Source organism: Protopterus annectens, chromosome 16.part0 (genome assembly GCF_019279795.1).
Source record: "Protopterus annectens isolate FY-2018-M chromosome 16.part0, PAN1.0, whole genome shotgun sequence".
In the NCBI taxonomy this organism is placed as follows: Eukaryota; Metazoa; Chordata; order Ceratodontiformes; family Protopteridae; genus Protopterus; species Protopterus annectens.
The window spans coordinates 201,015,969-201,038,416 of record NC_056750.1 but is presented as its reverse complement, the minus strand read 5'-3'; the positions used below and the strand labels follow the sequence as shown (position 1 = coordinate 201,038,416).

Genomic DNA, 22,448 nt, shown 5'->3' with positions numbered 1-22,448 from the left:
AGTAAATCTAAAATTAAGGTGATAGTGGAGAATACCTGGCATTGTGTAACTCACGGTCAAGAATGCATATGACCTGCTGCAAAGTTGTTACTGTTGAGAAAGACAATACCACTGTATAATTCAATTAAAACTGGGATACTGTCTATCTGGAAAAAATAAATGAAGTCATTGATTATATCATGATTCTGTGGGTGCTGGACTCTTAGTGCAGTTCTGTCTGTTATATTTATATGAATGTAGATGCTGGTTTAAGGATGCCATATCCATGAAGCTGTGTTTTCTAATTAAAAAACATAGCATGATAGTATAATTAATAAAACCTGTCATACTGTCTTTCTTGATAAGTGAAGCTTTAATGTTTTTCCAGCACTGATGGTATAACTTTGTTAGCATTAACATATGTATGAACCTATGTGTGTTTGTTCAGGGTTAATGGCAACAGAATATAGGGGTTCCCCGTGTAGTCTAATCTGTATTTTTTTCTAGTGCGTATAGTTGAGCTTTCTCACAAACTGCTGAATTCAACAGCGACAGACGTATGCAAGATGGCATAACGTGTACTAATTTAAGCACAGTTAAGAATGAGTAAAAAAAGCAGTTATTACATGTACTTTACTGGTATAACAAATTAACAATTCTGACACCGCTATAATTCATGTACGTATAAACTCCAGTACAGTGGCACAAGTCTCCATCACACACACACACACACACACACACACACACACACACACACACACACACACACACACACATTCTCTCTTTCTCTGTTTCGCACCTCTGGTAAGAAATATGCAATTAAGACAACAACGTGATGCAGCTGTCAAACTACTACTGCTGTTGCAGCGTTTAAGCAGCACGCAGAATTGCAACCACTGTACTGTGTTCCCACTATCATCAACATTAAGTCTGTAAAGCTGAAATATACACCTTGGTTAAATATTTTTCCACCAAAACAATATTTTGCAATGCTCTGTAACCAAATAGCTTGCCTGCTTTGCTAGTCTCTCCTCCCACGGCATGGGTAGGAATCCTCTATTTAGCAAGCCTTTCAAGGATCCTAAAATAAATATGAATGTGTAGTACTACAAATTTCACAAAACAAAACAAGGATACAACTTCTCACACCAGTTCAAAACAAATAAATTATCATGGTTGCTGTTTTTACCAGCCTCATCGGCAACTTCACATGCAAAACACGGATTTGTTTTTTTCTTCCCACAGCAGACGAAATACCTCCTTACTTTATGTTTTCCATTTCTGACATTGCCCCAATGGCTGTTTTATATGTACAGTTGAACTTAAGTCATTGGGTACTTACTTTCTATGTAAACTTGCTGTTACGCCACTTGGCCTCCTCACACAATGTAAATACCTCCGTGTATCTCTGCACATGGTGCATGTGATTGCCTCATGTTGAACCATACCTCTCAAGTGTACCTCATTAGAAGAAACATTCCTCATTTTTGGTCTTAAAAACTTCTTGTTCCTCAAAGTTCTTCAAAAGTGTCTGTCACACATTCAGTGTTAGAAAATGTTTTAATTGAGATCCATGGTAAATAGAAATTAACCATATTAATCCATCAAAATAACTTTATATAAGTAAAGAGTAACGCATTTAACTACCCTGCTGTAGCAGCTTTCAGTAAACCCACTACTAGTAATAAATATAACACCTGATATAGCTTGGAGCGTGCAAGCAGCTGATCAGGACAGACTGTGCACGTTTGTAGACCGTAGATCAAAATCGTGATATGGAATGCCTCATGGCATTTTTAAAAACAAGGCTTCAGATCCAAATGGAGCGGTACAAAAGCATATAACTGCAGCAGTGGCTGATTTAGGCACATTGTGCTCAGGTTATGCTCTTTGACACTGGTGCTATGAAATTACCCTGAATTCTGATTACTGTATTGCCTAGAACCTTAGATGCAGCATGCTTTATTATGCAGTCTAATACGTAGGTTTATTTTATGTTGTGTATTTGATAACACTTCATTACACAATATTATGTTTACCGGACTTCACAAAAGAAAGATTATCTCAAATGAATAGATTTTTTTTAAGTATGCATTGCAATGTATACAGCAGTCCTGCTACAAGTACTATAATTTCTAGCCTTGATCTAAAATTTTGAATTGCTTGTTTTGCTTGCTGTTGCCTTAATTTAGTCATAATTTGTTAATTTGACAGTTTATTTGCTAAATTTTCATTTTATGCCTTTTATTTACTGAATACTGCAGTTTTTATGAAAGATTCTAGTAGCTCTTATGAAATAAATTAAAACACATGTTCCCCACACTTCTTTTTTTATGCCACCAGCCACTAGAGCAGTGGACAGCAACTGCAGACCCTCATGAATCATGAAGACTTTGGCCTGTTCAGTGCTTCTTTGAAATTCTTTTAAGGTTGTGCAGTTTTTTTTTTTTTTTGTAAAGACAAAGTTATATTGAAAACTATCATCTTAGGTGATTTCAATATTGACTGGCAATCCTGTTCTGGCAACAATCCAACCCATCATGTACACCTTCATGGCTTCACCCAACTAGTCCAGTCACCAACAAGGATAAATAAAAACTCCAGCAAGCACACTACCCTGGACTGGATACTAGTCAGTAAAAACCCCCAGTCATATATAACAGGCTGCTTATCAGATAGCCTCAGTGATCACTCCCCAACATTCCTACTCAAAAAATACCTGTACCAAGCTAAACCTGTCATCTATCGTCAAATACGTAAAAAAATAAACTTTAACCCAATCACATTCATCTCATCCCTCAAAGAATGTAACTGGCATGCTCTAAAGTACCTCAGTCTAGATGACGCAGTTGAATTTCTTAATACTACCTTCCTGAACATCCTTAATTACCATGCCCCCATAAGATTTTCCAGAACCAAAGCACAACCCTCCCCATGGCTACAGAAAACCACTAAGTCAGAAATGAAAAACAGGGATAAAGCCTGGGAGCACTGGCGCAAAACCAAAACCCCCTCAGCTAGACAGAAATTCCTAGAACTACACAATAGAGTAAAAAAGCTAATAAAACAGGACAAATTCCAATACTACCAGTCTGCCCTAGACTCCTCACAACACAGCCCCAAACAATTCTGGTCCTCCATAAACTCCATCCTCCACCCAGGTAAAGTCAGTACCCCTCCTCCTAACATCCCTCACTCCTCAGAAAATATTGCTACCTCATTCAACACACACTTCACCCAAACCATACTATCACTAGCTAAACAACACAACCCTCCCTCCAACCCACACCTTCAACTAGTAATCTCCCCACTGCCTTCTCTTTTCTCCTGTACCTACCTCCAACATAAAAAACTCTTAACTAAACTTAAACCCACCAAATTAGCAGCAGACAACCTCCCAAGTGAATACCTACAAATCGCAGCTGATGCTCTGGCCTACCTAGTATCCATCTTGATTAACCGATCTCTGTCAGAAAGTTACGTTCCCACATTGTGGAAAGTCTCACATATAATTTCCCTCCACAAAGGCGGACCCTCTGCAGAACTAACCAATTACCGCCCCATAGCTATTCTCTCTCCACTCTCCAAAATACTAGAGAGATGCATACACTCTCAGGTCTCAGACTACCTCCGTACTAACAACCTCCTTTCCAGTACTCAGCATGGTTTCCGACCAAACCATAGCACCACCACTGCCTTACTCTCCTTTACTAACACTATCCTTCAGCATAAAAACAATGGCTATCTCTCCTCTGCTACTTTCCTAGACCTATCTAAAGCATTTGATATGGTCCCACACAAACAACTTATCTCTGTCCTCAATAACCTATCCTTCTCACAATCAGTCACCAACTGGTTTCAGAGTTACCTGTCTGACCGCCAACAATCCGTTGTATGGCAGAATGACATATCTACCCAACTACCCGTCTCCATAGGGGTTCCCCAAGGATCCATCCTTGGACCCCTGCTCTTCTCTGTTTACACCAATAATCTAGCCTCTGCCACCAAACATGGCACACTCATCCAATACGCAGATGACTCGACCATCATCTGCTCAGCCCAGTCCCTACCCAAACTGCAAAAAGTCACACAGGAAGCCTTTTCCTCTGTTGAAACATGGTTATCCGATGCCCAATTAATACTCAACCCAAACAAAACTAAACTACTCATCTTCCAACCCACCAAACATACTCAAAACAACTCTCACTTTAACATCACAGCAAAAGACAACACCACTATATACCCAACTGAACACACCAAATTGCTAGGAGTGGAAATAGACAATAAACTAAAATTTGACATTCACATATCCATGACCATAAAAAGTCCACAAAAAACTAGGAGCATTATACAGAAATAAACAATTTCTCACCAAAGCAGCAAAGATTTCAATAGCAAATTCCCACCTTATCTCCACTCTACTTTATGCCTCTCCAGTATATACCAACCTAAGGCAATGTGATCTAAACAAGCTAGAGACCTGCTACAACAAAATCGCCAAATTCGCCACAGGGGCATCCTACCGTAGTCACCACTGTCTCTCACTTGCTGAACTGGGCTGGCTTGAACTCCCTCACCTCCTTCAGTGGTATCAACTCTCACTCGCCCACAAACTAGTAAACCATCCACTAAATGTCCCATCCCTCCAGATCCCTCCAGAATCTACTCCAACCCTATCGCACCACCAGACCACTAAGATCCAGCAACAAAAATCACTTGCAGATCACTAAAGCCAATAACTCTGCTGGTGAAGCACTATTCTCTTGCATCATAGCCAAATTATGGAACTCACTCCCACCCACAATTACCTCCGTACCATCATGCACCAACTTCAAAACTTTATTAAAAGCGCACCTAAAAACATGCTGGCTATGCCCTTGCAACTCCCACTCTAATATCATCCACCCCATCCAACTACTACCTTTCTTTCCACACCACTAACTACCTTGATTATAGCAAGCTCAGATGCTCATAAGCCTAGTACTTATTATACAGCAGGAACTTCTCATTGTTACATTTGTTAATGCCTGTTATGTACTTCACAGATAAAGATTATAGTTGTCTACTGATGTACTATGTTCTTCATCTGTAAATATGTTGTAAGTAATTTCTATGTTAAATTGTTAATCACTATGTAATCCAATGTAACTACTGTCTGTTTATTTTACTGTGGAGCTTTTCTCCCCGGGCCTCCACTGAAAATGGACCCACGTCCAGTCGGACACTCCCGGTCAACAAATTTAAATAAATAAATAAATAGCTTGTTTGCTAGGAAATTGATAAGAAGATAAAACATTCATGAACCTTAACCAAAACCCGAAGCACACTCAGCAAGTTAAGCCTAACACCTCATATAACTCAAGGAGTCCTAAAGGTCACAGAAGTTGAGCCTGTAAGGTAGGCATCAACCCAGCAAAACATTATTATAGGTGACTCTATTGTAAGACAAAGATGTGACTCTTACCAGGCTGAATGGGGAAATAGGGACTTGTAGTTGCTTGTCTGGTGCCAGGATCCATCAGATCATGCATGCACTCAAGTCCTTGAACAAAAAATACCAGTAGGACTCTGTCATAGTTCATGCCATTGTGAATGACATGAGGTGTACCTCCCTAGACTATATGAAGAGAGACATGACTAAGCTCTGAGAGTGTGTCTAGGGCAGATATAAGCCTAACACTGAACAGCATTATGGCTTCTCCAAAACTGATGCCATATGAGCAAAACATAATTGAATTCAATAATTGGCTTAGTTGACACTAGGAAAGCCACTTCTGCCTGCAGGACCAAGAATAGCTCAATGTTAAACCCAATACCATATTCCCAGCTGATCTAAACTGTCCAGCTATGTACTGGGAAACCTACCGCACTACTAGTGCACAAGCACCGAGATTCTTGGATTTCGTGAGTACAAATGTCCTGGAACAGTTAGAGTATTCACTAGGGAGAATGACCTTTTGGATCTTGTCTTTAATAACATCTTACACCATCCCTTGTTTATCTTTATCACTTGTTGCGTCTGACCATAAAGCAGACTCCTTCAAAATAAAATTGAAACCTTCCACCCAAGGTACCTTTATAATTTTCTTTAAAATAAACTACCTATACTTAAGTGGTACATTGGCAAGCTTCAGAGCTCTATTAAACCAGTTAACTCCACTGAATACGCAGAAACATTCACAACCACACTATACCAGATATTGGACGATGCTTCAGACTTCAGTCTTACAATGACTGTGATTGACTTGTAGTCCTATTTTGACCAGGGAGCAAAACTGCCCCATATTGGTAAGGACAATGTCCAGGATTTTATTGCCCCTGTTTGGTGTGCAGCTTTGTTGGTTCAGGGTGGGTGCTGTATTGATATTGAGATATGGTAAGGTATCTCTATGATAGTTGTTAGGTTGTTGAAAACTTGGAGATTGTTATCTTGCCTTATAAATCTTGACTTTTGTGGAGCTGCACAAGAATACATACACACAGAGATAGCCTCAGTTGGGAGTGAGAAGTATTCATTAAATCCTGGTAGGGAGGGTGAGTTATCATTGGTCTGAAACCATGTTCCATGATGTTGCAGATGTCAATAGCTTATAGGGTCATAAAGGTTTCTATGCATCACACATTATATGACAATTGACAGAACAGTAGCCATTGCTGCTTTGGTCCCCCCACCATGGTCCAGATGAGACTTTAATGGCAACATGTGTGCTGTCTGTCATACCTCAAGTGAATGTGCTACCTCATACAAGGCACTTATGATTTAAGTTCTCTCCTGAGGCAAAAAAGGCAGATAAATACATAGATCCATACTTACCAAGAGTATGTCAAGGAAATGCAGTATCCCCAAGGCAGAAGCCTGAGAAACACTGGCATGTCCCCAGTTTGTCTCTAGAAGATCCTGCTGGCAAGTATGCTGAGGGATATATCCTGTTATCCACAGGAATAAGACCACTCATCTCCCTAGTCCTTATCTGCGGGCTATACAAACTCACTAAAGCCTATACTGTATTCCTGTCCACTGTAAAGCTACAAAGTATTTCCTGCTTGGCAAAATTAAAATGACACATGCTTTGTCTATATCTGCTCCTTAGTGGACAGCAACTGCCACTGGACCCACATGGTTATGGTGTGGCCATGACAAGCAGTTCACAATGGGGAAATGGCCAAGACAGAATATATATCAAGCATCCTTGTGGACTGCAAAGTAGAAGAAGAAGGTAGTAGCTCACCTGTTATAGGGCATTAGCGCACAGTGGTGAAATTTATAAAAAAAACAGTTATGAATCACATAGAGGTGAGAAAACTGCCTTGTTTACATAAGAAAGACATAGAATTATCACTCAATTCTCTTTTGTATAGTTCAGCTTCATTTGCATAAGCACATAACATATGAAATCTGCTGCATATAAATATATTTAATTGCTATACCCGCGGTGGTGGTGCTGTGGTAGCATAGTCGCCTCACAGTAAGACGCTGCCCGGTTCAATTCTCAGCTAGATCGTCTTCTGTGTGGAGACATGCGTGAATGGGCGTACCTTCGTTGAAGGCTGTACGTCAGGGCTGGTAACTCGGCACGTAAAAATCAACTACCAATCATTAGCGGACCGGAGTTCCGCTGTGGCGACCCCTAACTGGGAAAAGCCGAAAGACACAGCAGCAGATAAGCATATTTAATTGCTACTTCAAAAAACAAGTGATTTACAAAGTGTTGCATGGCATCAGGGGGAAACCTTAGATGTTGAAAAGAACAATTTTGCACTGCTAAGTTGAACATCTTGAGAAAGATTCAGTGTTATTTATTTTGCTATTTATACACTTAAGCGTATTTAGTCATATTTCTATAAATATTTCATGAAGCATGTGCTCCAAGAGGAATTTCTTGTTGTCATTTTATAGCTTATGTCAGATTAATTAAATGTCTAGGTTGTACAGTCTCAAGACATAACAACTTGCTTGTGAAAGTTTAGCAAAAAAATATAATTATGTGTCTGTACACAGTACAATATACAGTAACGTTTATGAATGTAATTTTACTGCAGTTAAGAATACTTCCTAATTATAGCATTGGGTATTTTACATTTTTAATATTTTTCATTGTTCACAGAATATTTACATTTGTTTTTCTTATGATTTTTAAGTTTATTTTTCCAGAAAATGCTGTGTAATGCAAGGATGTGTGTAGCCTGCTAGAAGTGTAATTCCACACTGCATAGATGTTAATGAGTTATGTATCTCCGGATATACTTACGGTTACTACAGATAGTTAAGTTAATTGGGAAAATGTGGTGTCAGAGCACAATTTATTTCTAGCAGCGACTATGGTAACAGTGATAATAAGTATACTACCCACGGACAGAGGCAGTTTTGTAAAGTAATTGCAACATGCCAAAACAGAGAATAGAACATGCATTCATTTGTGAAGTGTTTTATATGACCTCTTTCTTCAGCATAAGGAACATGTGTTGTTGTGGCCATTGGTTAAGTCAGTAGCACTTGACATTGTTTTATTTTGCAGATTAGATACAGAAGCAGTTAAAAGTTTTGTATTGAAACAAGAGCTGCTGTGCATCAAGAAAAACTGCTGCCATGTATTTTGGAATCAAGAGATAACTACATTAACAGTCACTTTTCAAATTTTTCAGAAAGGCCTTAAAACATGGAGAAGGTTCAGGCCCTGAGGGTAAGCCATAGTGGGTGAGCAACACCAAAGTCGAGGATAATTTCCTATACATCAGCTATATACAACATTATTTCTTGTAGTAAAGTACTTGTTTAGGATATTGTGAGATAGGGCGTTCACAACTTTTACTGAATCAGTTTTGAAAGGAATAATAAATTTGCTAAAGTCAGTTAATGAATGAAAAGTGAACTGAAAGGTACTGTACTTTAAAATTTTGTCTTGTTGTTTACATATGAAGGAAGTAGATGAAACATCTTAGTAATCCGCATAATGTATTATTTCTGTTGTGGGTTTGCAGGCATCCAGTGTGTAGTATGTGTTTCCCTGCTATTTTTTTTTTTATTTTTTTTTTTTTTGAGTTAGTAGAACTTTTTGCATTTCTGTAAGAGTTTGCCCTTTAATGGAGGTAAACGTCGTTGTATTTTACTTTGTTGTACTGATACATACAGTGGATATAAAAAGTGTACACACCCCTGTTAAAATGCCAGGTTTTTGTGATATAAAAAAATGAGACCACAATAAATCATTTCAAAACTTTCCCCACCTTTAATGTGACCTACAACCTGTACAATTCAATTGAAAAACAAATCTTTTAGGGGAAAAAATATAAAAAAATAAAAAATGTACAATAAGATGGTTGCATAAGTGTGCACACCCTTAAACTAATAATTTGTTGAAGCACCTTTTGATTTAACTACAGCATTCAGTCTTCTTGGGTAGGGTCTATCAGCATGACACATCTTAACTTGGCGATATTTGCCCACTCTTCCTTGCAAAAGCACTCCAAATATGTCAGATTGCGAGGGCATCTCTTGTGCACAGCCCTTTTCAGGTCACTGCACAGATTTTCTATTGGATTTAGGTCTGGGGTCTGGCTGGGCCATTCCAATACTTTAATTTTCTTCTGATGAATTGTTGATTTGGATGTATGCTTGGGGTCATTTTTGTGTTGAAAGGTGAAATTCCTCTTCATCTTCAGCTTTCTAGCAGATGCCTGAAGGTTTTAGGCCAAAAGTGACTGGTATTTGGAACTGTTCATAATTCCCTCTACCTTGTCTAAAGCCCCAGTTCCATCTGAAGAAAAGCAACCCCAAACCATGATACTGCCATCAGCATGCTTCACCGTGGGGATGGTGTTCTTTTGGTGATGCGAAGTGTTGTTTTTGCATCAAACGTACCTTTTGGAATTGTGGCCAAAAAGTTCAACCTTAGTCTCATCAGACCACAACACATTTTCCCACATGCTTTTGGGAGACTTGATGCATTGTTTTGTAAATTTTAGCTGGGCCTGGATGTTTTTCTGTGCAAGAAAAGGCTTCTGCCTTGCAACCCTACCTCACAGTCCAGACATATGGAGAATACGGGAGATTGTTGTCACGTAGTACACAACCAGTACTTGCCAGAAATTCCTGCAGCTCCTTCAGTGCTGCTGTAGGCCTCTTGGCAGCCTCCCTGACCAGTTTTCATCTTGTGTTTTCATCAATTTTGGAGGGACGTCCAGTTCTTTGCAACATCACTGCTGTCCCATTTTTTCTCCACTTTTTGATGACTGTCTTCACTGTGTTCCATGGTATATCCAATGCTGTGGAAATTTTTTTTGTACCCTTCTCCTGACTGATATCTTTCAACAGTGACATCCATTTGATGCTTTGTAAGCTCTCTGCAAACCATGGCTTTTGCTGTAGCAGGCAACTGAGTAAATGTCAGGAAAATCCTACTAGGACAGCTGAACTTTACTTGGGGTTAACCAGAGTCTCTTTAATTGATGGCAGGTGTGTACCCAAGAAGACTGAATGCTGTAATTAAATCAAAAAGTGCTTCAACAAAGTATTAGTTTAAGGGTGTGCAAACTTATGTAACCAGCTTATTGTACGTTTTTTATTTTTTATAATTTTTCCCCTAACAGATTTTATATCACACAAACCTGGCATTTTAACAGGGATGTGTACACTTTTTATATCCACTGTATGTCATCATTCTCTTGATATTTGTTTTCATTTTATTTAACCAACAGTCAGAGAGTCAGGTGTGCCTGATGACACAGAAAACATTATAAATTACTGCAGTGCCATCAGAGAAGTCAGTCAGCATAGCACTATCACCAAAGTCAGCAGAATACTGCAACATAGGAATAGAAGGACATCATAGAAAGGGAGAGGTGGCCGCAGTGGTGCCACGGTTAGCATTGTCACCTCACATCAAGAGGTTTTCCAGGAGTATTCTTGGCTGGGGTGCCTTCTGTGCGGAGTCTGCATGTCCTCCCTGCGGTCACGTGGGTTTCTTCAGGGTACTCTGGTTTCCCTCCACATTCCAAAGACATGCAGTAAGTGGAGTGGACACTCTAAACTGGCTGTAGGTGAGAGTGTGCGCAAGTGAGTGGTACAAATGAACTACCATGGCAAGGCTAGCCACCTGGTGGTGTAAACCTTGGCTCGAGATGATTGTTACTGCAGAAGTGACACCCAGACCCCCAGGTCAAAGTGGGAGAAAGGGGCTGAGGATGGATAGGAAGTTAGAGAAGTACCAGAAGGGAAGTCAGTCATAGTAGTACTGTCACTGAAGTCAGCAGCTCAAAAGATAACATAGAAAGTGAGAGAAGTACTGGAAGTGAAGTCAGTTATGTCAGTTCTGTCAGTAAGAAACATTCAAATGAAAACGGTGACACTAATTGTTCACTGACAGATATTAGTGAGTACATCACATGTACTAGTATTACAAAGAAGGAGAAAGTCATTGTCATACATCACCACAAACCACATGACAGTTTCTGTTTTCTACTCAAAGCCTTCACAGACAAAAGAAGAAAATCAGGAAGTTCCCTTCACCAGTGTCAGATCTCATGGCTAGACCAGTTTAGTTTTCTGGCATTTCCGGTCAAACAGGATGGGTTCTGTTATTTAGCCGGTGTGTTGTTTCCAACATCAGCACAGACAGAACATGCAAAGTTATTCATTGAGCAATCATACTGCTAAAGCTGATATTCAGCAACACTCAGAGTTAGTGTACTGCAAGAAATCTGAGGCAAAATTACATGCTTTCAGAATCACAAGTAAAAATCAAAGAGTGGATTTTGCAATTTCAAATGCTGTACAGCTGCAGGTGGCCAAAAACAGAGCTCTACTAATCTCTATTATAAAGTGTCTGGAGTACTGTGGAAGGCAAGGGATGGCGCTTCGCGGACATAGAGATGACCGCACATCTGATCGTACTACCAACAAGGGAAACTTCAGGATCTCTAATTAATTTCCGAATTGACTCTGGTGACAGAGACTTACAAACCCACTTGCAGACATGCCAAAAGAATCCAAAATATATTTCAAAAACAGCACCGAATGAACTGCTAAACTATATTAAAGAATACATTCCACAGCAGATAATAAAGGATATTACACAACAGCCTCTTGGATCCTTTTATTCCATCCAAGCAAATTAAATTGCAGGTATAAGCAACTGGGAACACCTTTGAGTTGTATTAAGATATGTGAAGAATGGCCATCCTGTGGAGAGATTCATAGAGTTTACTGCCTGTGAATCTGTGACTGGAGAGGAGATATGCAATAAGTTGGTCACATAGGTTCATAGGTTCATAGGTTGGTACTAGGCTATCAGCCCTAGGGCCTATACAAGCCTAGCCATAACAATTCCCTGGCTATTTCTTCCCACATTATTTACTTTCCTGGACCCCTGTCTAGCAGGGCGACTGACGTGATCCCTGGGGTGAATTTCCTTTCTCCCATCCAATCGTCAAGGTTCCTCTTGAAGAGGTCCAAAGAGGCACTCTGCTTGACATGTATGGGCAATCTATTCCAGAGTCTGGGGAGTCTCTGGGTCAGGAACCTATCCCTCCAGCATGTTTTGTTTATTGTGATGACAAGGTTTAGATCCTTGGAGCGTGTAGCTCTGAGGGATTGGGATTTCTTTAAGTGTAGCATGTCCAACAGCTCTGGGTTTGACATGGCCTTGTATGTTAAGCAAAGATCACCTCTGACTAACAAAGTTAACATTGAATCTTTAGCACTGCAGAGTTCAAGAGTACGATGGTGCTGGAAGCATGGCTGGAGCACAGAAAGGCTGTGCAGCTTTGTTTCAAGAAAAAGTACCACATGATATTTTTTCCACTGCCCTAGTCACCAGCTGAACCTTGCACTTTCATAGGCTTGCCAAGTTACAGAAATACAAATAATGTTAAATGTAGTTCAGGAAGTTGGTTTGTTTTTCAAGTACTCATCAAAAAGGCAAAGATATCTACAGGAATCACTGCAGTACATACATTTAGAGAGAATGTCAAGTGGCCAAATCCCAACAGAAAAACGAAAGCTTAAGTTTCTTTATGAGATGAGATGGGTGGAGAGACATACAGCCTTTGATGACTTCTACCATATGTATGAAGCATTCCTTCATTCTTTAGACAATATTATGAATAACAGAGGGACACAGTGGGATGGAAAAACTTTGGCAGATACTAATGGACTGTCATGCTTTATTGTTTCTTTCCAGTCAGCAAGGTTCTTGTTTGGTTTCATTAAGCTCCTTAGAAAGCTTCTGCAAGGATCATCACAAGACATAATGTATGCATACAAGCAAGGCAGCTGTGTGCTTGATGAGGTATGGGCTATCTGTGCAAACGTTAGGAATATTTTCAGAGAAATGCCAGAAATGGGGAGCTTCTGCAGTATGGTTAATTTACCCCATCTATGTATCTGTAACAAACAAACTATGAGGAACAATGCTGATGACGAGACTTCAGACTTCACTGGAGAAAAGCATTTTTTATTCCCTTTCTGGATCACTTTATTTATGAACTGTACAGCTGACTAATTCCATAACATTTGAACAGCTTAACATTAGAAAGAGAGAACTCACTTAAAACTTTTTTTTGACTTGCCTTCAACAAAAATATTTCACCAAGAGCTCAGATTGTGGAAAAAGACATGGGCATGTTTATCAGCCACTTCTGCACTGCCAAATGACTCGAGTCAGACATATTCACAAACAAATGTCAACATGTTCCCAAACATTTCCTTCATATTAAATACACTTTTGCTCACTCCAGTCACACCTGCCGGAGTAGAGAGAGCTAATTCAACCTTAAATATGATAAAGTTTGAACTTTGGAGTACTATGGGACAAGAGCGCCCTAACAGTTTAGTGTTGCTGTTCATGCCTAGAGACATCCCGATAGACTATTCTTCAGTAATTGATTTATTTACGGAAAGGCACCCAAGAAGAATGCTACTCATTAACCACTTAATTAACATTTGAACGTTACTATGAGTGTAAGTTTGTGACATATACTACAGTACAGGATGGGGAAACTAGAGGACATTACAGAATGCCTAGTGTTACACTCACAAAACAAATATTTGGTATAAACTGACTTGCTGTTTATTCATGAGTAAGTGTTATAATCTAGTGACCAAACATAAACTTGCTGTGACAAAAAAGGGAATCTTAACATCAGGAGTAAGGTTTACAATGAAAATACATTTTCTATTCATGTTTTTAGATGCACTTATAAAACAAAAATAAAGTGTACTTTGGAATTTATTTTACATACTTCCAATGAAGCTTTCAATGACACCAAAAAGTATATTTAACATTTTAACAGTTTTCTTCTGGTCAGAGTGGGATGATGCACTGTATATTTAGAAAACTATGTCTGAACTTTCCATGGAAGCAGCGCAGATGCTACAGGTACTTACTAGACATGAGATAAAAGCAGTCAGATAATCAGGTATATATGATGGCACAGAGAACTCTGTAATAAATGCAATTTCATTGAAGAAGACCATCACAATCTACTCCACAGGCAATTTAAAGAGTCAGAGAAGTACCAATCAGTGAAATCAGTCAGCACACTACCATCACAGAGCTAACCTACTCCATAGGCAACATAGAAAGTCAGAGAAGTACCAATCAGTGAAATCAGTCAGTGCACTACCATCACAGAGCTCATCTACTCCTCAGGTAATTTAAACAGTCAGAGAAGTACCAATCAGTGAAATCAGTCAGCACACTACCATGTCAGTGCACTACCATCACAGAGCTCATCTACTCCTCAGGTAATTTAGACAGTCAGAGAAGTACCATCAGTGAAATCAGTCAACGCACTACCGTCACAGAGCTCATCTACTCCACAGGCCACATAGAAAGTCATAGAAATACTATCAGGGAAGTCAGACAGTGCACTACCATCATAGAGGACATCTACTCCTCAGGTAATTTAAACAGTCAGAGAAGTACCATCAGTGAAATCAGTCAACGCACTACCATCACAGAGCTCATCTACTCCACAGGCCACATAGAAAGTCATAGAAATACTATCAGGGAAGTCAGACAGTGCACTACCATCATAGAGGACATCTACTCCTCAGGTAATTTAGACAGTCAGAGAAGTACCATCAGTGAAATCAGTCAATGCACTACCGTCACAGAGCTAACCTACTCCATAGGCAACATAGAAAGTCAGAGAAGTACCAATCAGTGAAATCAGTCAGCACACTACCATCACAGAGCTAACCTACTCCATAGGCAACATAGAAAGTCAGAGAAATACCAATCAGTGAAATCAGTCAGTGCACTACCATCACAGAGCTCATCTACTCCTCAGGTAATTTAAACAGTCAGAGAAGTACCATCAGTGAAATCAGTCAGTGCACTACCATCACAGAGCTAACCTACTCCATAGGCAACATAGAAAGTCAGAGAAATACCAATCAGTGAAATCAGTCAGTGCACTACCATCACAGAGCTCATCTACTCCTCAGGTAATTTAGACAGTCAGAGAAGTACCATCAGTGAAATCAGTCAGTGCACTACCGTCACAGAGCTCATCTACTCCACAGGCAACATAGAAAGTCATAGAAATACTATCAGGGAAGTCAGACAGTGCACTACCATCATAGAGGACATCTACTCCTCAGGCAATTTAAAGAGTCAGAGAAATTCCATCAGTGAAATCAGTCAGTGCACTACCATCACAGAGCTCATCTACTCCTCAGGTAATTTAAACAGTCAGAGAAATACCATCAGTGAAATCAGTCAGTGCACTACCATCACAAAACTCATCTACTCCACAGACAACATAGAAAGTCATAGAAGTACCAATCAGTGAAATCAGTCAACACACTACCATCACAGAGCTCATCTACTCCTCAGGTAATTTAAAGAGTCATATAAGTACCACCAGTGAAATCAGTCAACGCACTACCATCACAAAACTCATCTACTCCACAGGCAATATAGAAAGTCATAGAAGTACTTTCAGGGAAGTCAGTCAGAGTGCTACCATCACAGAACGCATCTACTCCACAGACAATATCAAAAGTCAGAAAAGTACCATCAGAGAAGTCAGTCAAAGTGCGACCATCACAGAAGTCACCTACTCCACAGACAACATAATAATTCAGAGAAGTACCATCAGGGAAGTCAGACTACTACCACTGCAGAACTCTTCTACTCCACAGGCAACATATAAAGTCAGAGAAGTACTGTCACTGAAGTCAGTCATGGCAGTTAAGTCAGCATGAAGCATCCAACTGAAATTGGTGACACTAATTGTTCAATGAAGGATATTAGTACCTTAATTGCGAAAATGTAGAAAGCTGTCATACATCATTGCAAACCAAAATCTTTCTACTTTTCAATCAAGGTGTTTGCAGAAAAGTGAAGTGAATCTGACAGTTCCCTTTGGCAATGTCAGCACCTATTGGAAGACCAGTTGAATTTTGTGATATATTAAGTCAAAGAGGATAGCCGCTGTGGTTAAGACTATGCATTGTTTTCAACACAAAAGAATGGGCAAACACAGATCCATGCACCTTTTGTGGGAAAAAACAAAACACAATATATTACATTCAGTGTTGGTGACTGAAATGCTAAAGTTGTTATAAAAACTAGAAATGGAATATCAGGCAGGTTTGGCATCGGTATATAAAATGAAATGGACATAAGACTGTTAATTTTCTGCAAAGGTAATTCAGAAGTCACAGCAAACATTATCTTGCAACAGCCTAAGCGATGGCTTTACGTGTGGATTGGCTGATATCATCAGAACATTACCACAATAAGATTGACTATATCCCTGTTGATCAGAGATGAAAGAGTTCTATACAGTCAGCAAAGTCAAGATCCAGAGCTAACTGGCTAAGGCCATCAGATTCTTCTGTAAAGTTTAAACTTACAGAAAACAAGAAAAATGACTAGTCCAATGAGGTCTGAGCTGAGCAATATTACAAATGAGCATCTACTGGAGGTGAAGAATAGATATAAGAGATTAGGCATGATGGACAGAGTACACGAATTATGGAGAGAAAAGTTTGAGATATAAACCAGGAAGTGGCAAAAATAATTCTGAAGATTAAGAAGGCAAAGTGACTGTGTGTGAAGGCTTTAGAAGTGGCTGAGGAAATAAGAACATCTAAAGACAATGAGGATAGGGTACATTAATGAGGATAGGGTACATTATGTAAAACTTTAATGCAGAGTTCCATAGATAATAGCAAGAAAGGATGTATAAATGAGCAATGCAAAGAAATGGAAGAAGACAATAAAATGTGAACAAAATCTGTTCAAGAACATGCATTACATTAAAGGAAGCTTCCTGGTAAAAATGAAGATAAAAAATGGGAGAAAACAGAAATAGAAGAGAAAAGATGACAGAATTCAGTCTGAGTAGTACCACCACAGAAGTCAGTTGCTCTAAAGAGAACATGTTAAGTTGACGTGAATGCCAACATCACTAACATGTACAATGATGAGTTCTCTAAATAAAGCCAAACATCTTGAAGATAAAAGATAAATGGACACTAGAAAGCATTGCTAATTAGGCTGGACCATCAACCAAATTGTTTAAAATCCTGCACAATGATAATGCAACATTGCTGCATTTAAGTTGCCAGCAGTTGTGGAAAACAGGACAGCAGCTATTGTATTAGAAAATGTCAGTTTATATTCACGTCCTAGAAATGAGCATTGCTACAGACTGTTCCAGTTATTAATCACACTTGTAGAAAGTACTGCATTCCCCCAGATCAAGAGGACTATTTCCCCTAATGCTGAAACTGGGGTGACTGCAATCCAAGCTGAGGCAAGTTCGACATGACAGAAGTTCATTGTCAAAGAAGATGTGTTGGAAGAGAAAATTATTCAAATTCAAATGACCATGAACTTGGAAAACATTGAAATCAAAGAAAACAAATCATGTTTCAGTGCACTTTGACTTGAGAAAGAAGACAACCAACATTGGCATTTTTGAACTCCTGGAGATAAGCATTGCCTCCCCCACGACCATTCTAGAACTTGTTGAAAGGACAGAAAAGGTACAGTAGTACTTTTGTTATTAAAAGACTTCTAAAAAAAATAATAGTGCTTAAAACCATTGAAAGAACAGTAAACTATCCAAAAACATTACGGTCTGCTTAGGAAAGTTTTATGAGTTTAGTTATTTGGTACATCCATTAAATTAAGTTTTTACTAATTTATCCAAACCTCTGGTGGTATATATTTTATGCTGCATAACAACAATAAAGTAGATTTTGACAATCCTTTCTAAAATGCTACAAGAGTTGCAACAGTTTTTATAAACTGCACATGACTAAACTGAGTATTTGCTTTTTGTGATTTTTACGTAACATCTACTTCCTTACTTGCTGTGTTACCTTTACTTACCTGAACTTCACTATTTCCACATAAATCATTACACTTTAATCTTTTGATGTGGCTATGTTCACCTTGAGTGGGATTATTTCCTAGTATATAACAGTGCACATGCCTGCTATGTCATGGAAGGAGAATGTGACTTGGTATGGGCAATGCACCATCTTTTCCAGGCATGTATTGAAAATACTTGTGCATGTGCTGTGTGCTGCACAGGAATTACCTGCTTCTACTGCCACATCCACAGCAAAATCATGTGCAACTGAATGTAAATGGCTCTCTTTCCACACATGATGTCGGAACTTCTTAAGGTCATCTTTTCACAACCACCAAATCCAGTGTCCCACTTTCCCACTTTCACTCTGGTAGTCAACTAACCAGACTACACCCCCCCTTTGGCAAATTCCTGGATCTGCCTCTACCTTGCACCTTTTGCAATAATCTGGTGCTGCTCATAGGTGAACATGGTTAACGTCCCCAGTATAAAGAAATATAAGCTAATGAAAACTAGTTAGCAGTGCTGAATGTAAAAAATACAACAGTCTATAGCAATATATTAGGTAGCCAGCCATGACCCCCTCTGGAGATGATGGCCCTATCAGCCTAGACAGGTAGATAGGCATGGGTCTACTGTGGCATTCAATTGTATTCATATTTTGTCAAGAATCCATGCACTGACCATGAAACATCAAATCTCCATAAAATTGAATGTAACACTGTAGACCTTCATAGCTCACAATACAAACACTTACACTTAAATATATAATAAATGGAACAGTGGAAAACAAAATAGTACTTACCTATTGTACTATAATCTCCAAACCCCACAACAAAACTGTACTGAGGTATACCTATATAACCAAACAATATGCCTATGCACACTTAAACATACTAAGTCCCAAATCACACAAGAGTGGAGTAAAGAGTAAAACTCTATCCCATACTGTATTGTGATCTCTATTATACACATCAGGACACATTTTGATGAAGCAGTGGTTTGATTGTCAAGTCACTGATCAATCCCGTGACCAAAGAAGAAATTGACATGTGTGTGTGTGTGTGTGTGTGTGTGTGTGTGTGTGTGTGTATACACACACACACACACACACACACACATATATATATATATATATATATAGAGAGAGAGAGAGAGAGAGAGCTATAATATATAGATATATCTCAATATTTATGCAGCTGTGTTTTATAAATAATTTTGCTTTCTCCAATTATTTTATACTTTATAGCAAATGATTTGTGTAATTATCACAAAAATAAACCAATTGAACCTTTAGATAAGAATCATAATAAAGATATGCTTTACTGAATAATACCACACGTTTGAAACAAACAAATATTTTACCTGATTTTTGATGTTCAAAATGGTGCTTTACATGGTAAGCTTTCATGTCATACAGGTAGGTTCCCTTATGTGGTGAGCCATAGTGAAGGTAATAGTGGACAAGGTCGTAGATCAAATAGCCTGTGAGACCACCCACAAACAAGGATACAGCAATGCCTTCTGGTAACATGAACCACAACAGACCATAAAATAGTCCTGCAACCATAGATGCAGGGACTGGAGGGAAAACCAATCGGGAATCATCATAGGGAGACTAAACAAAGACACAAAAAGGTGGGATGAATGTCCACATAATGGTATTCTGTCATTAGGTCAGTAAGCAATGGCTTTGTAAAGCACAACATATCTGTCTGTTTTGCGATATAATCCAAAATGACACTGCCTTTAACAGTTCTTCAAGTTTAAATAAGCTGATCTATGAGGAAAATTAATGCGAAGAATTAACAGAAACTACTTAAATTAAGGATATTTTCAGTTCAATCTTTCACATTTCTTACCAATTCCAAAGAACTCCATCCTCAGGGACCCAGAACAAAACAGGACGTATACAGCTTCTATGCAAACAAGAAAGTATTTTAAGTACATCTGTAAGACTTTCTTCAGAATGTAGGATAATAGCATTTCTCCTTTTCTGGCTTTTTGTAAATCCTCTAAAACTTTAGGAGTATGTTTTTACCTTTGTTTTAGGGAGTCGTCTTGGCTTCCTCTTTCAGCACAAGAGCACATAATCTAACCCTCATCAGGATAATGGGTCTATACCAGCTCTACCTGCAGTTCTTCCCATTCATGTCATGCATTATTCTTAATTTTCTGTTTCAGTCAGAGTTAACAAACTTAAAGGTACTGTATTTCCTGGGCTCAGCAGCCACTAGTATGTCATATGACCTCCCCAGCACAGAATCACCAGTTTAAGCATCAGAGTATGGGCTGTACACCTAAGACAGATACTCCATTTGCATTTAGATGGCTGTGGCCTGGACAATGTGTGATCCTGGAGTTCTAAGGCTAGAGAGTAAGTTCACATTGAAATAGCTGAGGGTTGTTGTCTTTTTTTTTTCTGTAAAGCCACTGAAGAAGGGCACAGCATGTAATAAGCACAAACTACCTTCCTAGAAGGTACTACTTGAGGGTGGTGAGGGCCCACTCATTGGATAGACACTCGCTTTCTACAGCCCAGTAGCAGTTCAAAGCATTGCTAAGCTTTCTGATAACATAACAGATGAGATGTTCCTCCCCATCTACAACCTCATACAAGACTCTACCTATACCTACCTCAGAGACATCTGTGTATAGTAAGAATTATTTAGAAAAGTCAAAGGCTATTAGTATTGGTTCTGAACATCAGAGGCATAGCTAGATTGAGGCAAAGGGAGTAGTTGCCCTACTAGAAAAGTGTTATGGGGTGTGATCATCAGATCCCGGTTGGTCTTCAGTGCATAGCGGCATTTAGAATTAATTGCTGGTATTGCATTTGTGGTCAGAAATTAAGCTCAGTAGTGCTCCATGTGTGCCATAAATAAAACTTTGGTAATTACCATAAAAACAGATCCTTTCATTCATGTCAGTCCGATATGACAAGTGGGCTCTCAAGTCACTGGTTGGATCTGATTTGACAGCATTAGTGCTCCAGCCTTGAGCCCCTTTAAAAACGTTCCTTCTTATATTGCACCCCTTCCCTTGGTTACCTTAGATCTGGTTTGACACTTTAATATCTAGGTATAGACTACCTTGCTTGAAGGGTAACCAAAAGCTAGCTATGACCAAAAGAGTTCTTCAGCCCTTAAAATATACAAGGAGCATGGACGGATGAGGGTTGTCACATCGGACAGACATGAATGAAAGGCCCTATCATTATAAGTACATAACCTTTGCATCCTATTCATTCAGTCCATCTCATCTGACACATGAATTTCAAGCTATGATGCACCCTGTGTGGTCTTATGACAGGAGACCTTTCGGGCTAGAAAAAAAAGAGGATGCTGTAGCCCAGGAGAAACAGTACAATTTATGATGTTTGATGAATTATAATTTACTTACTCACCATAACTAGGCATCTGTGTTATCCATTTTCATTCTTCCTCAACACATGGGTTTGGATACGATCCTTGTATCCGACTCAGCCGCATACTCTACATTTTGGATCCAACTCTTGAGCTCCTCCCTCTACCCATACTGTCCTTGTCCACCCTCAGTACCTTAGATTGAGTTTGTTGCCATAAAGTCCCTATAACTAGACAGAGAAAGGGATACCTGAGAGAACAAGGTTCAAACCCGGAACTATAAATTCCAATAAACTATCCAACTGGTTACACCAGAAGATTTAAGGACAGGGACGGATGGGAGGGAAGTTGAGGGAAGAATAAAAATGGACAACACAGATGCCTAGTTATTGTGAGTACATAATTTATAAATCTGATCTTGTCCTATTCATTCTTCCTCAACACATTGGACAGAGTCCCCAGCTATGTTGACCTTGGGAAGCCCTCATGGAAATATATTCCAGAGTACCACTGAGCCAAATGCAGCTCTACTTCTGGACATTAAATCCAATTTATAATGAGTAACAAAAGTATGTGCATTGGACCATATGGCTACTACACAAACATCATCAGTAGATGTTCTTGATCAAAAGGTAGACGAAGGAGCCATGGATCTATTTGAGTGACTTTTGGGTTGTTTGATCAAAAGGTAGACGAAGGAGCCATGGATCTATTTGAGTGACTTTTGGGTTGTTTAGGTAGGAAAATGCCTTGCTGAGAATAGATCCAAGA

The 22,448-nt window shown here is 39.1% G+C and overlaps 1 protein-coding gene across 1 annotated transcript in view; it reads right to left on the bottom strand.

Annotated features, from left to right (window-relative positions):
• Positions 1 to 22,448, bottom strand: part of FA2H (fatty acid 2-hydroxylase) — a 688,749-nt gene that overhangs the window by 24,314 nt on the left and 641,987 nt on the right. Inside the window, exon 6 of the mRNA XM_044058537.1 lies at positions 19,678 to 19,930. Coding sequence (XP_043914472.1) covers positions 19,678 to 19,930 — 253 coding nt within the window. The remainder of the gene's footprint in view (positions 1 to 19,677; positions 19,931 to 22,448) is intronic.